We start from the raw sequence: 15,213 nt of genomic DNA on the forward strand, positions 1-15,213 counted from the left end.
GCACCTTCAGCCCCCTTCACCATGTGATACCCTGTGCCACCTCAGGACTCTGCAGAAGAGTCTCCACTAGCAAGAAGGCCCTCACCAGATGTGGCCTCTTGGCCTTGGGCTTCCCAGACTCCAGAACTGTAAGAAATAAATTTCATTTCTTTATCAATTACCCAGTTTCAGGTATGGCAGAAAATGGACTAAGACAGATGTCAAAATTGCAAGCTAATTTATTGATTCAATGTAATTCCAATCAAAATGCCAACAGAGTATTTTAAGCAACTTGATGAGCAAATTCTGAAATTTATATTGAAGGGCAAAAGCCCAAGATAGTTAGGAAGCTCCTGAGGAATAATGAGGGAGGAATCTCCAGATATCCATACATCAAGATTTATCATAAAGATGTAGTAATTAGATCACATGATAATAGTACAAAGACAGACACATTTACCAGTGGAACAGAATAGAGTTGACGATATTACTGCTCATTCATGAAAGCCTGATACTGGACAGAGGTGACCTTGTTTATCACTGGAAAAGGAGAAACTATCAATAAGTGATGCTGAGATAAATAACTATGCATATGAAAAGATGAAATTGGATTCCTGCCTCCCACATACACAAAAATCAGTTCCAAATAGATTAAATGAAAAAGGCAAATTTTAAAAACATTTAAAAAGATAAAATATATATTTTTAAATTTCAGGGCAAGGGAGGAAATCATGAAAAGACAGAGAGCTGGCCATTAAGAAATGATTTATTAATTCTGCTTCAATAAAGTTAATACCTTCTTTTCATCAGAAGACATCATGAAGAAAATGACTTGAAAAGACAAGTTATGATCTGGAAGAAAATTTTGTAAACAAGTATAATTGACTAAAGATGAGTATCAAGGATATACAAAGAACTGCTACAAATCAATAAAAAAAGAATTCCAGAGAAAAATGGGCAAAAGACATGAACAGGCACTTTTTAAAAGAGAAAATCTAAATGGCTGATAAATATATGCAAAGGTCTCAACTTTATTAGTGATCAGGGAAATGCAATTCAAACTTCAGTGAAATACTATTTCATATTCACCTACCTGAAGCAATTAAGAAATGTGACAGTACTAAGTGTTGGTGAAAATGCAAATCAGTAAGAATTCTTATGCATTGCTGGTAGAAGTGAAATTTGTATCACCAATTGGGAAAATGTTCTAGAGTTTCATTGTAAAGTTGAACATTTGCATACCCCCCTAGGTATTAAATCCCATGGAATCTCTTGCATACATACACCAGGTCACAATTTGGGTTCTTTTTGGTTGTGTCCTACCCCAAACGGGAAAACAAAACACAACAAAACAAAAAACAACCAAGTGGTTTTATCACCGGATCAGTAAATTGTGGTATATTCACATATGAAATATTTCACAGCAGTGAAAATGAATTACAGTTCTGCATGGCAATGTGTATGTATTATAGAAACAACTTTGAAAAGAAAAAAGTTGCAGAAGAGAACATACAGCATGATACCAGTTGTCTTAGATTGTTCAGGCTGCTATAATAAAATATCATAAACTAGGTAGCTTATAAATAACAGAAATTTATTTCTCATGGTTCTGGAGTCTGGGAAGTCCAAGATCAAGGCACCTGCAATTGCGTCTGGTGAGGGCCCACTTTCTGGTTTGTAGATGGCAATGGTTGTATCCTCACGTGGGGGAAGGTGCTGGCTGATTCTCCCTGGCCTCCTGTATATGGACAATAATGCCACTCATGAGGCCTTCACCCCATGACGTAATCACCTCCCAAAGGCTCTGCCTCCTAATACCATCACTTTTTTTTTTTTTTTTACGGTAGAATATATTGAGCTCTTTTTTAAAAAAAATTTTTTTATTTTTTTTATTTTGTCGATATACAATGTGATTGATTATTGTTGCCCCTTACCGAAATCTCCCTCCCTCCTCCCTCTCCCCCCTCCACCCCAACAATGTCCTTTCTGTTTGCTTGTCTATGAACTTCAAGGAATTGTAGTTGTTATGTCTTCTTCCCCCTCCCCCGTTTCTGTGTGTGTGTGTGTGTGTGTGTGTGTGTGTGTGTGTGTGTGTGTGTGAATTTATTTTTAGCTCCCACCAATAAGTGAGAACATGTGGTATTTCTCTTTCTGTGGGGTTAGGATTTCAGCATATGAATTTTGGCAACCAAACATTTTGGATGCAAACATCCAGACTATAGCACCATTTTTATAAAGTTTTAAATAACCAAAACAAAACAATGTATCAGAGGTGAAAAGAAGCGATTGAAAAAACTTTTTAAAAGCAAGGGCAAGATCGAAGACTCAGGAAAGAGGTTACGTGGGTGGGGGAGGGGGCAGAAAGGTGGGATAAGGCACGAACACACAGGCCAGAGCATCTGTACTAGGCACGTTCCAGCCCTTAAGTGCGACGGGGTATTCCTGGGTAGCCATTTCATCACGTTCCATAGCTTCATGTATTCCACGTATTCTTTTGTATCGATTCTAGATGTACATATTACACTTACATATATAACATATATGTATTTTAAAATGAAAAGCTGAATCCCTCAGGGTTTTGTCTCCTGAGTGTGCCTCGCAAGGCTTCCTAATCTGGTCTCAACCTCCCCCTCCACATGTCGCTCCCCTGCGCCAAAACATTCAGTCTCCCCAGTCACACAGATGCCACCTCTGAGCCTTTGCTCATATTGTTTTGCGTTACCTTCCACCCCCGAATAAGCTCCTACGCCCCTTTGTCCTGCCTTTCCTCTCAAAACCCCCCAGATTCCAGGGCCTGCAAGCGCGCGCTTTCGCGCCACCCTCTGTTCCTGGGCGCCCCGCGCGCCCCCGCCGTTTGCCCCGCGCGCCCTCGCCCCGCGCGCCCCCGCCGTTTGCCCCGCGCGCCCCCGCCCCGCCCCCCGCAGTTCGTAGCTTCGCCGCCCGCGGCTCCGCGGACCAGGGGCCGCGCCCTCGTGGGACTCGCCGGGCGCGTTGTCCGTTGCGAGGAGCCGGCGGGGCCGCGGCGGCGGTTTGGGCCTGAGCCGGATCCCGGCAGCCGGCGGGAAGCTCCGCCTCCCTAGGTCGCCCCGGTCCCGCCCCAAACCCGCCTTGAGAGCCGCCAGCTCGGGGTCAAAGGACGACCGACACCCTGCTCCCGGACGTTCAGCTGCACAGCAGGGGGGCCCCTCCCCGCGAGGCCGCCGCGCCCCGGCCCCGAAGCTCCCCTGGGTGGTTGTCCAGGTCCCAGCGGGTCGCTGGGCCTCCAGAAAAGGCAGTTACCTTCAAGTCTTCTTCTCTAGACGTTAACCGTGATGCGTGAATTTCAGAGCGACCGTTTATTGTCAGTTTAGCGAAAGCGAGATGGGCATCCAGGGACTCCCCGCTGCTGGACTTTAGGTGGAAGTGGGCGGCGGGGGCAGCCCCGCGGCGGGAGGACTTGGCTCCAGCTCCGGCCTAGCCCCGAGATCGCTTAGGATCTGGGACACGGGCAACCCTCACTTCTCCACAAGATCGATTAGGATCGGGGACAGGGCACTTCTTCATCCTCTTCCCGTTGCTGTCTCCGGAAATCCCGGTTTCTTTTTCGCAGAGGAACTGAGCCCTCTCCAGCACCTAATCCCCAAATCCCTGTCATTCACCCCAAAATGCACGGAGAGAGAACCAGGAGTCGGGCACGGTTCTAGACTAGAGCTCCACGTCCACCTTTGCGTAGCCATCAAGACGCTCGCTCCAACTCCTCTTTAACAGGATTCACCCCACCCCCCTTCCCCAACAGAAAGCAGCTGTGGTTTGAACAGCATTTTTTCCCCTTGAATTAGAAGAATCGGTGGGATCCCAAGCGTTGGTCCAGCTCCTGCCCAAGGAGCCCCGGCAGAGCACTGTAGAAAAGGGCCGAAGTGTCCAGCAGGGGTAAGATTCTTCGAAAAGACTGGTCTTTGGGTGGGAGAAGCCTTTTTTTTTTTTTTTTTCAATATAAAGATGACCAGTAAGGGGATCCTAACCCCTGACTTGGTGTTGTCAGCACCACGCTCACCCAGTGAGCTAACCAGCCATCCCTATACAGGGATCCGAACCCGTGGCCTTGGTGTTATCAGCACCACACTCTCCCGAGTGAGCCACGGACCGGCCCAAGAAGCCTTTTGAAACATTGACTTGAATGGGAGTTCTGTAAAAGAAATCTGGAGGTGGTTTCTGTGTGAACCAGCTTACCACTAACCAGTAAGTGGGAGGCTGTTGTGCTCCTGGTAATAACAGATTGAACTGGGCCTGGGACCTCCGCTGGCGGTTGGCAGGCCTTGCAGCAGTTCCTAGCTACAGGATCATTCTCCAGACCCCTGGGAACTGAATCACTTTAGTAGAAGGCTTACAATATTGCTGCTTGGTCTCTAACCGATGAATGATGCAACATTTTGCAGATTCCCTCAATTCACTTTCATTAATAACATGATGGTTACATCTTTTTAAAATTCTGAGGGGCTGAAATTTTGGAGAAGAGCTGTACTTAAAATGAGGGGTTCCCCTTCCCCATACACTATTGCAAAAGAATTAAAACATGGGAAAAGGTAAAGAAAAAGCCATTATTGGTGTAACAGATGTGTACATATGCTCTCTCTCATTTAACCTTCTTGACAACTCTATGAGACAAATATGATCATCTCTATTTTACAGATAATCAAACAGGTTCAGACAGATTAACTAGCTCAAGGCTGGACAGCAAGTGTCAAAGGTGCGTTTCAAACTCAGGTCTTTTTGGCTCCAAAATATTTCCCTTTACTATACCGCCTCAAAAGCACACTGTTGCCTTTCATTTCAGTCCTCTGCTGCAACATTTTGTTTCAAAGGACACAGTACACTGATTTCTTTCACATTACTTGCAATTACAGTGTTGTGGCTTAACAAGATTTCTCAGAAATATGGAATTATTGGAATAAATAGCTCAAGAGTTCAAGGGGCTTGCTTCTGAGCAGTGGGACCAGGATGAGAAGGGGAGGGTGAGGTCCCCTTGCATTTCACTGTAAGCTCTTATGTACTTGTTTTGAAAAAAAATCTATGTGCAAATATCTCTGATAAATATTTTTAAAAGATTATTAGCAAACTTTAAAAACTGGGAAAGTTATTCAGTGCTATCATTAGCATTTTAAACAATTGTCAGAAACCAGTAAACTGCAATTTTGTGGTATGAAAGCGAATGACTTCACAGAAACTGGTTTAGGGAGAAGTGGCACCTACAACCTCAAAACTGAAAAGTATCTGAAAAGTCACAGATCTGAAGTGATCTGCAATACAGATTTTCCAATAATTGTGAAATAGTTTTATTTGTTAACCATGTGACTGTACAATGATTTAGGGAGAAGCCTGTAGTTAACTTGGAGACCACACCCAGGCAGAAGAGAGCGGAGATGGACTCAACACCCAAGCCTGAGTGTGAAGGCAAGTTAACAACGCGAGCCGCTGAGGTAGGTGGAACAAGCATTCTTAGAGTGAATATGTTTAACCTCCTGGCAACTTCTCTACATATCGTATTTTACTTTATTTAGACCATGTCTAATAAACATCCACATTGGTTTGGGATGTTAGTTATGCTTTTTTTTTTTTTTTAAAAAAAACCCCAGCTTTATGGAGGTATAATTGACATATAGTAAGTTCTACAAATTTAAAATATACAATTTGATATGTTTTAGCATTTGTATACACTCGTGTAACCATTACCACAATCAAGATAGTGAACATCATCATGCACAAGTTTCTTTGTGTCTCCTAGTCATCCCTCCCTGTTCCCATCCTGTCCCCATCCCAAGGCAACAACTGACCTGCTCTCTGTCACTACAGATTAGTTTGACTTTTCTAGAGATTTATATAAATGAAATCATGTCATATGTGCTCTTTTCTGTGTCGTTTCATGTAATTATTTTGAGATACGTCCATGTTGTTGTTTGTAATCAATAGTTGAATCCTTGTTATTACCGAGCAGTATTACATTGTATGGATATACCACTATTTGTTTACCCATTCACGTGTTGATAGTCATTTGTGTTGTTTCCAGGTTTTGACTATTACAAATAAAGCTACTATGAACATTTGTGTAAGAGCCTTTGTACAGACATATGTTTTCTGTTGAGTAAATGCCTAGGAATGAAATGGCTAGGTGATATGGTAGGTTGTCTGTTTCACTTGCTGTTTTTTAAAATGGTGATATCATTTTACGTTCCCACCAGCAGTGTATGAGAGTTCCAGTTCCTCCACATCCTCATCAGCAATGATATGGTTAGTCTTTTAAATTTCAGCTATTCTAATAGGTGTGTAGGTATCTCATCGTGGTTTTAATTTGCATTTCCCTAATGACCAATGATGGTGAACATCTTTTCATGTGTTTATTTGGCATCCATACATATCTTTGGTGAAGTGTTTGAATGTTTTGCCCATTTTTTCCTACTGTTTTGTACAAGTATATTTTGAGAGTTCTTCAGAAATTCTCTGTACAAACACTTTATCAGATATATGCTTAGCAATATTTTCTTTCAGTATGTGGCTTGTCAAAACAGGTTCTAACGTTTTGATGAAGTCCAATTTATCAGCTTTTTCTTTTATGAATTTTACCTTTGTGTCTAAGAGATCTTTGCCTAATCCAAGGTTACAAAAATTTTCTCCTGTTTCTTCTATATATTTTATGGTTTTAGTTTTTACATTTACATCTTTGATACATCTTGAATTAATTTTTGTGTATGGATCAAAGTATTTTTTCCCATATGGATACAACAGTTGTTCTAGCATCATTTACTGAAAAGACTATCCTTTCTCCACTGAGTTGCCTTCCCACCTTTATAAAGAAAACCAGTTGTCAATGTACTTGTGGGTCTCCTTCTGAACTCTGTTTTGTTCTGTTGATCATATTTAACTATTGTGAGGCCAATACCACACTGTAGCTTTATAACAACTCAGAGTCAAGCAATTTTAGCCCTTCAACTTTGTTCCTCTTTTTCAAAGTTGTTTTGGCTATTCTAGGTTCTACAAAAAATTTGCTGGGATTTTGGTTGGAATGGCATTGTATCTTTAGATAACTGGCAATAACTACTGTTTTCTGACCCACGAACAAGGTGTTGTATTTATTTAGATCTTTAATTTTTCTCAGCAATGTTTTGTAATTTTTATTGTAAAGATATTGCACATCTTTTGGCCAGTATTTCATATTTTTGGATACTGTTGAAATGGCATTTAAAAATATTTAAAATATTAAAAATGTAAAACACTTCAATTTCTGATTATTTGTTGCTAGTAAATGGAAATCCAATTGATTTTTGTATATTTATCTTGAAACCTTCAATCTTGCTGGACTAACTTATTTGCTTAAGTAACCTTTTTTGGTAGATTCTATCAGACTTTTTACATAGATGATAATGTCGTCTGCAAAAAAAGACAGTTGTACTTCTTTTCCAATCTGGATGCCTTTTATTTATTTTTCTTAAATTAAACTAGCTAGAACTTTTACTAGAATGCTTAATAGAAGTAGAGGGAGTAGACATCTTTGTCTAAGTCCTTAAAAAGGAAAACTTTCCACCGTTACCATTTAGTATGATATAAGCTGTGGCTTTTTTTTTTTTTTTTTATAGATGCCATTTATCAGATTAAGGAAATTCCTTTCCTTTGCTAGTTTGAGAGATTTTTCTTTTTCAATCAGGAATGAATGTTCGATTTTAACAAATACTTTTTCTGCATCTATTGAGATGATTATTGGGTTTTTCTTTTTTAGTTTTAATTGCATTGATTGGTGTTTGGCTGCTATGATAACCTTGAAATTCTGGGGAAAAAATCCAAGTAGCCATGATATATTCTCCTTTCAAAATATTGTTTAATTTGATTTACAAAATTTTGTTTAGAATTTTTGCATTTATGTTTATAGAGGATATTGGTCTTTTAATTTTCTTAAATTTAAAAATTTAATTTAATTTTCTCCTAATTGGTTTTGGTATTAGGGTAATTCTAGCCTCATAGAATGTGTTTGGAAGTATTCCTACTCTATCATTTTCTTGTGTAGAATTGTTTTATTTCTTCCTTTAATGTTTGATAGAATTTAGCAGTGAAGCCATCTAGGCCTGATGTTTTCTTTGTGGGAAGGATATGAACTACAAAATCAATTTCCTTGATACATATAGAAATACTCAGGTTATCTATTTCTTTTTGAGTGAGTTTGATAGTTTGGTCTTTCAAGGTATTTTCCCCATTTAATATAACTTGTCAACTATATTGGCATAAAGTTGTTTATAATATTTCCTTACTATGCATTTAATATCTGTAGAATCTGTAGTGAAGTCACCTCTCTTATTCCTGATATTGGTAATTTATGATTTCTCTTTTTTTTCCCTTATCATTTGGTTAGAGTTTTATCAATTTTATTGATTTTCTTAGATAACCAGCTTTTTATTTCATTGATTTTCTCTGTTGTTTTTCTGTTTTCTATGTCTCTGACTTCTGCTGTGATCTTTATTATGTCCATTCTTCTGCTTAGTTTGGGTTTAATTTTTACTTTTTTTCCTAATGTCTTAAAGTGGAAGGTGAAGGTCATTGATCTCAGACCTTTCTCCTTTTTCTAGTGCAGGCATCTATTGCTATAAACTTCCCCCTGAGCACTGCTTTAGTGGCGTCCCGCAAATTTTAATACATTTGTTTTCATTTTCATCCAATTCAAAGTACTTTCTTTTTTCCCTTTTGATTTCTTCTTTGACCCGTGGGTTATGAATAAAGAATTATTTAATTTCCAAATGCTTAAATATTTTTGAGATATCTTTTTGGTATTAATTTATGTCCATTCTGTTTTGGTCAGAGAATATACTTTGTGTGACTTGAATCCATTTATATTTATTGAGATTTATTTTATGGTCCCAAATATGGTCCATCTTGGTAAATGTTCTGTTAGCTCTTGAGAATATGTGTTCTGTTGTTATTGGGTAGAATGTTCTATAAACATCAATTAGGTCAAGTTAGTTCATAGCATTATTCAGGTCTTCTGTTTATATTTTTCTATCAATTATAGAGAGGAGTATTGAAATTTCTGACTATAATCGTGGATTTGTTTATTTTTCCTGACAATTTTATCAGTTTATTCTTATTGAATTGCGAAGCCCTATTATTAAGTATGTAAACTTTTAAGATTGTTATTTATTTTTGGTAAATTGAGTCCTTTATCATTAAAATTACCTTCTTTATCCCTAGTAATATTCATTGTTTTTAAATCTACTTTGATGTGGACGTAGCCACTCCATCTTTCTTCCAATTAGTTAGTATGGTATATTATTTTTCTTTCTTTTACTTTTAACCTACTTGTGCATTTGCATTTAAATCGTGTTGCTCGTAGGTAGCGTAGAGTTGGCTTTTGCTTCCCCGCCCCGGTCTAACAATCTCTTTTAATTGTGGTGACTATTGATATGATTAGATTTATCTGTCATTTGACTATTTTTTCCTATTACCCCATCTGTTCTTCATTCACTGTCTCCTCTTTTTTTTCTGACTTCTTTTAGAATAATTGAGTATTTCTTATGATTCAGTTTTATTTGTGGCTTACTGGCTATAACTCTATTTTATAATTTTAATTCTTGTTTTAGTTTTTACATTGTACATTTTAAACTTATCACAGTCCACCTTCAAGTGATATTATACCACTTTATATATAGTATAATAGTTTATTTTCATTTCTTTATACTCATTGTGTTGTTATATATTTTGCTTATACATGTTATAAATCTCACTATTAATTGTTATTTTTGCTTAAACACTTATCTTTTAAAAAATACTTATTGACATATAATTCACATACATAAAATTCACCCTCTTAAAATATATAATGCAGCATTTTTAGTATATTCACAGAGATGTACAACCATCATCACTAACTAATTTTGGAACATTTTCACCACGCTAAAAAGAAACTTTGTATCAATTAGCTGTCACTCCCCACTTTTTCCTATCACCAGTTGCTGGCAACCACTAGTCTACTTATTCTGGACATTTCATGCACATGGAATCATACTGTATGTGGTCTTTTGTGACTGGCTTCTTTTACTTAGCATAATATTTGTAGGTTCATCCATGTTGTGCAAGTATATATGATGTATTAGTACTTCATTTATTTTTTATTGGTGAATAATATTCCATTATATGTATATACCACATTTCATTTATCCATTCATCAGCTGATGGACATTTGGGTTGTTTCCACATTTTGACTATTATGAATAATGCTGCTGTGAACATTCACGTACAAGTTTTTGTGTGGTGTTATGTTTTGAGTTCCCTTGGGTGTGTACATATAGTCAGTTATCTTTTAAAAGATTTTAAATTATAAGAAAACATGAAGTGATTGCACCAGTATTTTCTAAGTTGTCTTCTAGCACTAGTAGAAGATTCTGCTGAGCACCTATGATTCTAGGTGCTCAGAGTCTGCTGGAGAACTTGACTATCACAGTTATGGCTGGGTTCATGATGACTTTTTGCATTGTGTTCATGTAAATGAGGCCAGACTCTTGATCTAACGGTCAAAGATTTTTATTTCTCATTATATGATAGAAGAGGAAAATGCCAATTGATTCTACAGATCAACTGTATTGTTTAGGAATATAGAGATGTGAATTATTACAGCATTATTATCAGACCAATGAATTATCAAGCCCAACCACCAATAAGAATTTCAGGTTCTTCCTGAAGCGTATTTTCTATATACTATAACAATTTCTAGAATGTTTCAAGACCATTTGTTCAAATTATACTTCCAAGGACTGATTTATATTAACAGAGAACAGAATAAGTTGGTAACGGTTATGAATATTCATAAGGCCTTCATATTGTACCATATAACTAGGTCAATATTCTTGTGAATGTTTGCAATTTAACACCTTATCAAGTCAGATTCTTTAGCAAATTTTATGATGCAGAAAGTTACTGCTGCCTCTGTAACTGCAGGGTGGCTATTGTCTTCAACACTTTATTGTATGACTACTTTAAAAAAATTTATGAAGACTTGCATTTGTAAGGTTAGGCTCTGGAACTTCATTTGGTACCATTATAAACAAAAAGCAGGCCTGTAGAAGTCAGTGTTACTGGCAAAAATGGAATAAGAGACGAATAGGATTTTACTTAATAACAGTGAAATAAGGATGTTTATAGCATCACTTTGCAGGTTTTTTTTTTTTTTTTTTTTTTTTTTTTTTGTCCAGCAGAGATCTGGGAGGATATTCTTGTCTTTGCCCTCAATGTCCTCACCGACTATTTGGGGAAAAAAGAAGATGAGAATTTATATTCCAGTGTGATAAGCACCATCAGCATCTCCCCATATGAAACTTTGTGTAATGCTATATGCGGTTTCATTCACCTTTCCTTGTTTGAGAGAGTTATGACAAAAATCTGCCAAGACATATCTCTTCAAGTGGTTCTGCCTTCATCCTAACCTGATTGAGGTCTGTGCATACATCTTTGATAGGCATGTTTTGTTTTCACCCTTCTCTTGTGTCCCCAGTTCTCCCCGGCCATTGTAAGGCTCTTGATGCATCCCTCCAATCACATTTCTGCTGCTTTCACCCTTTAGGACACCAAGAATTACTTACTGCTTTATATAATGGGGATGAATTAAGACAGAGCAGACGAAATAAATGTGTCTTGAGGTCCTAGCACCTGAGCAATGCCAGCTCTTTTCCTAAACTGAGGCCTTGTAGACTGCTGGCCACAACATAGGCGCCCCCCCCAACCCGGCCCACATTCTCTCCTTCTTCCTTTCTATTCCCTGTATCCATATACCATCTACAAATTCATCCCCATGTTCACTTGCACCGGCCATCCTAGCCTTTCTGTTTGTCTACCTGAAATGATGAATGAAAGTCTTTTCTTCCTCAGTGCCTTTGCACTTTCTGGATTGCCAGGACTGCTCTTCCCTGGTTTTTCCAGCCCCTCAGTGTGGCTGTGTTTGTAAGGAACTAGTTCAGGTTAGATGAGGTCATGAGGGTGAGGCCCTGAGCTGATAGGATTAGTGTCCTTATGAGAAGAGACACCAAACAGCTTGCTCTCTCTCTTTCTTCCCCCCACCCCATCCCTCCTACAAGTGCACACAAAGAAGAGGTCACATGAGCACACAGCAAGATGGCAGATACCTACAAGCCAAGAGAAAAAGCTTCAGGATGAAACCTACCTTGCTGGTGGCATCTTGATCTTGGACTTCCTAGCCTCCAGAACTGTGAGAAAATAAATGTGTGTTGTTTAAGCTGCACAGTCTGTGGTATTTTGCTATGGCAGCCCGGGCTGAGGAACACACATGTGTTCTCTTGAGAGAGGCCCTCCCTGACCTGTCTGTCTGAAGATCAACTCCTCCTCATCATGCCTGTATTAGTCTATTTTCTGTTGCTTATAACAGAATATCTGAAACTGGGTAATTGATAAAGAAGTGAAATTTATTTCTTACAGTTTTGGAGACTGGGAAGTCCATGGTCCAGAGGGCACATCTGGAGAGGGTCTTTCTCTGGGTGGGGACTTTCTAGAGTCCTGTGGTGACACAGGGTATCACATGATGAGAGTGGGAAGAGTTCTCTCATGTGCTCCTTGTAAAGCCATCAGTCCACACCCATGATAACCTGTTATTCCATGAAATTGATAAATCCATTCACAAGGGCACTGTCTTCAAGATCCAATCACCTTTAAAAAGCCCCACCTTTCAAATTTAGTGATCCGATTTCTCACCCTCTTAACACTGTTACAGTGGGGATCAAGTTTCCAACACATGAACTTTTGGGGGGCACATTTGATCCATAGCAGTGCCCTTGACCTCTGCCCCTTCCCATTCACTTTCCCAGAATGCTTTGCTGCTGACTAATCTCCTTTCTCTGCTGTCTTTAGCATCTCCCTCTCTGCTGGAGTCTCACCACCAGAATTTATACGTCTTGTTGTCTTTCCTGTCTTGAAAATGCCCACCCCAGACCCCATGGTTCCCTTCATTTGCCACTTTATACCTCTTCTCCATTTTTTCCAAGGGTCAGAGTTGAAAACAAAGTTCCTAATACCTGTGTCTTGTCAATTTTCTTCTGCTTCTAGCTTTCCACATCTGCTCTAATGCCCGGTCAGGGACTGGTGCAAGAGTCAGTGGCTTCACAGTATAGGGGCTTCACATTTTTTCTTCCAGGAGTTCAAAGTAATGCCTTTTCTTTGGAATCTGGCTCCTGCTTCTCTGCCACATGCTACAGGCAGGAACAAACCCTCAACCTAGTTTCCTGCACTGCACCTATCAGATTTATAATACTTTCAGAAATTGTTATTAACCAGGGGGCCTTACAAAAGACCAGTTTTTCTAAGTGGATGCGTATTTGTGTGAGAAGGGCCAGAGCTGGGTTGCCAGCTGGTGCAAAGGGAATAAATAGCAGAGGGATGGAGGGTTTTGAAATAACAGCTTATTCCAAAGGGAGAAAAGGGGCAGAAAAATCTTAACTTGCAACTGAATATTGGAGCATCAGTTGGGATTGGAGGCTACTCCAGACGATATAGATAGGTTCCTTGTGGTTCATGGAATGCTGGGAAGACAGTAAAGGAAAGAAAAAAGGACCTTGGAAAAGCCTCCAGTATAGCTGCAACCTTGGCTGCACATTAGAATCACCTGGGGAGCTATTAAAACTTTGGCTCCCGAGACATACTCAACACCAATCCGAACTTTCTAAAGCTCTGCAGATGATTTCAGTGTGTAACCAAGGATGAGAACCGATGCTCAATGTAATCAATTTACAGTGGGAGAAAATTTAGCAAGAGAGTGGGTAACTCTAGATGACTGTCAAGTCTGCGAATCTCATTCAATTATTTGCCCTAGTACCCAATCCAGGGGCAATATTGCAGGTGAGAGAGTATTAAAGAACAAAAGAAAACCCCTTAAAATTCTAGAATTCTCTCCTCACTCCTTCCCCAATCCCTCTACCTTCTGTTTTCTGTACCACAAATCTTGTTAAACATACTTGATGACCAGAACTTGAATTTCATTAGATTTTCTGTTGCTTATAAACAGCATCACAATGAATTGTGCTATCTTCCTGTTATTCCTGGAAATAACACCAAGGATAATTGATTGATTGCTTGATTGTTGTGTTGTCGGTGAGAATGACCCAGCCAGTTAGGTGAGAAGTAATTGGTTATTTGGTTGGTGGGGACGTGGGCCTATGGGGGTCCTGCATATTCCTGGGAAGAACAGATGTGACTGTCCAGCTGGCTTGGCAGACTTTGAGAGCCCTGCCCTCCACTAGATACTCTGCATGGAGAGTGAATGTCATTGGTTAGGACTGTCATGTATTGGGGTTTGTGCTCAGATAGAGTGAGATGGAGACAAGAGTGGGTTCAAAGGTAACATAACATCTCATCTGGGTGTCTCTCTGAACTGACTCAGCAATACCTGCCCTATATCGTCACCATCGCCACCACCCCCTCCACCCTGATCAATGCCACAAGTAGCTGAGTTTGATTGATTTAACTCCTGCACCTGCATCTGCAGTTATTGCTCATCCTCGGTCTGCGGGTCTTTTTTTCCTGTCTTAGTGTCAGGACTTAGATATTAATGGTCCTTAGGTTACCATATCAGTGAGGGTGGGCCTATGGGCTTTGCTGTGTCCTGTGTATGTGATAGCAGAAATGGTCCCAGCTCAGTGCATATGTCTATTTTAAGACATTAGATTTAATAAATTATATTCCTCTCTTATTTACCTATGTCCAAAAGGGAAAAATAATTAGAAAAAAATCTATGAGTCAAAGATCTGTACATACCTAAATTGTAAGTTAAACATAATTTAACCTGCATCAGTACATGCAAATATTGAACCTTGAATTTTTAAGATGAGTTTCAAAATATTTGAAATTTGGACTTCCTTATGGACTTTTAATTTTTAAACAGTTTTATTTAAAACATCACCTTCTTCAGTGTGCTACCACGTTCCAGGATTTAGGGAGGGGTATATCCATATCTCTTTCCCTGGGCTTATGGAAAAAGGAAATGAAGTCCAGTTTTATGTCTCACAATATAATTCTGCTTTCTGGGTGAAAAGCCTGGTTTGGGGGGCCCTCTAGTGTGTGCTCAGCTGCCATTGCATTACCCCCCCTTTAAAAATTTTTTCATTTATTTTAATTTTATTTACTTTTTTCTATTGACACATAAGAAAGGAAGAAATAGAGAGAAATAAATACATACATACATACATACATACATACATACATACATACATACATACATAA

General features: G+C 39.1%; 1 protein-coding gene across 1 annotated transcript in view; it reads left to right on the plus strand.

Moving 5' to 3' along the window:
- The window catches only part of LOC134387476 (phospholipase A and acyltransferase 5-like), a 35,952-nt gene that overhangs the window by 9,178 nt on the left and 11,561 nt on the right, over window positions 1-15,213 (plus strand). The window contains exons 2-4 of the mRNA XM_063109936.1: window positions 2,911-3,160; window positions 3,798-3,888; window positions 5,327-5,435. Coding sequence (XP_062966006.1) covers window positions 2,911-3,160; window positions 3,798-3,888; window positions 5,327-5,435 — 450 coding nt within the window. The remainder of the gene's footprint in view (window positions 1-2,910; window positions 3,161-3,797; window positions 3,889-5,326; window positions 5,436-15,213) is intronic.

The sequence above is a fragment of the Cynocephalus volans genome, chromosome 10 (assembly GCF_027409185.1).
Source record: "Cynocephalus volans isolate mCynVol1 chromosome 10, mCynVol1.pri, whole genome shotgun sequence".
In the NCBI taxonomy this organism is placed as follows: Eukaryota; Metazoa; Chordata; class Mammalia; order Dermoptera; family Cynocephalidae; genus Cynocephalus; species Cynocephalus volans.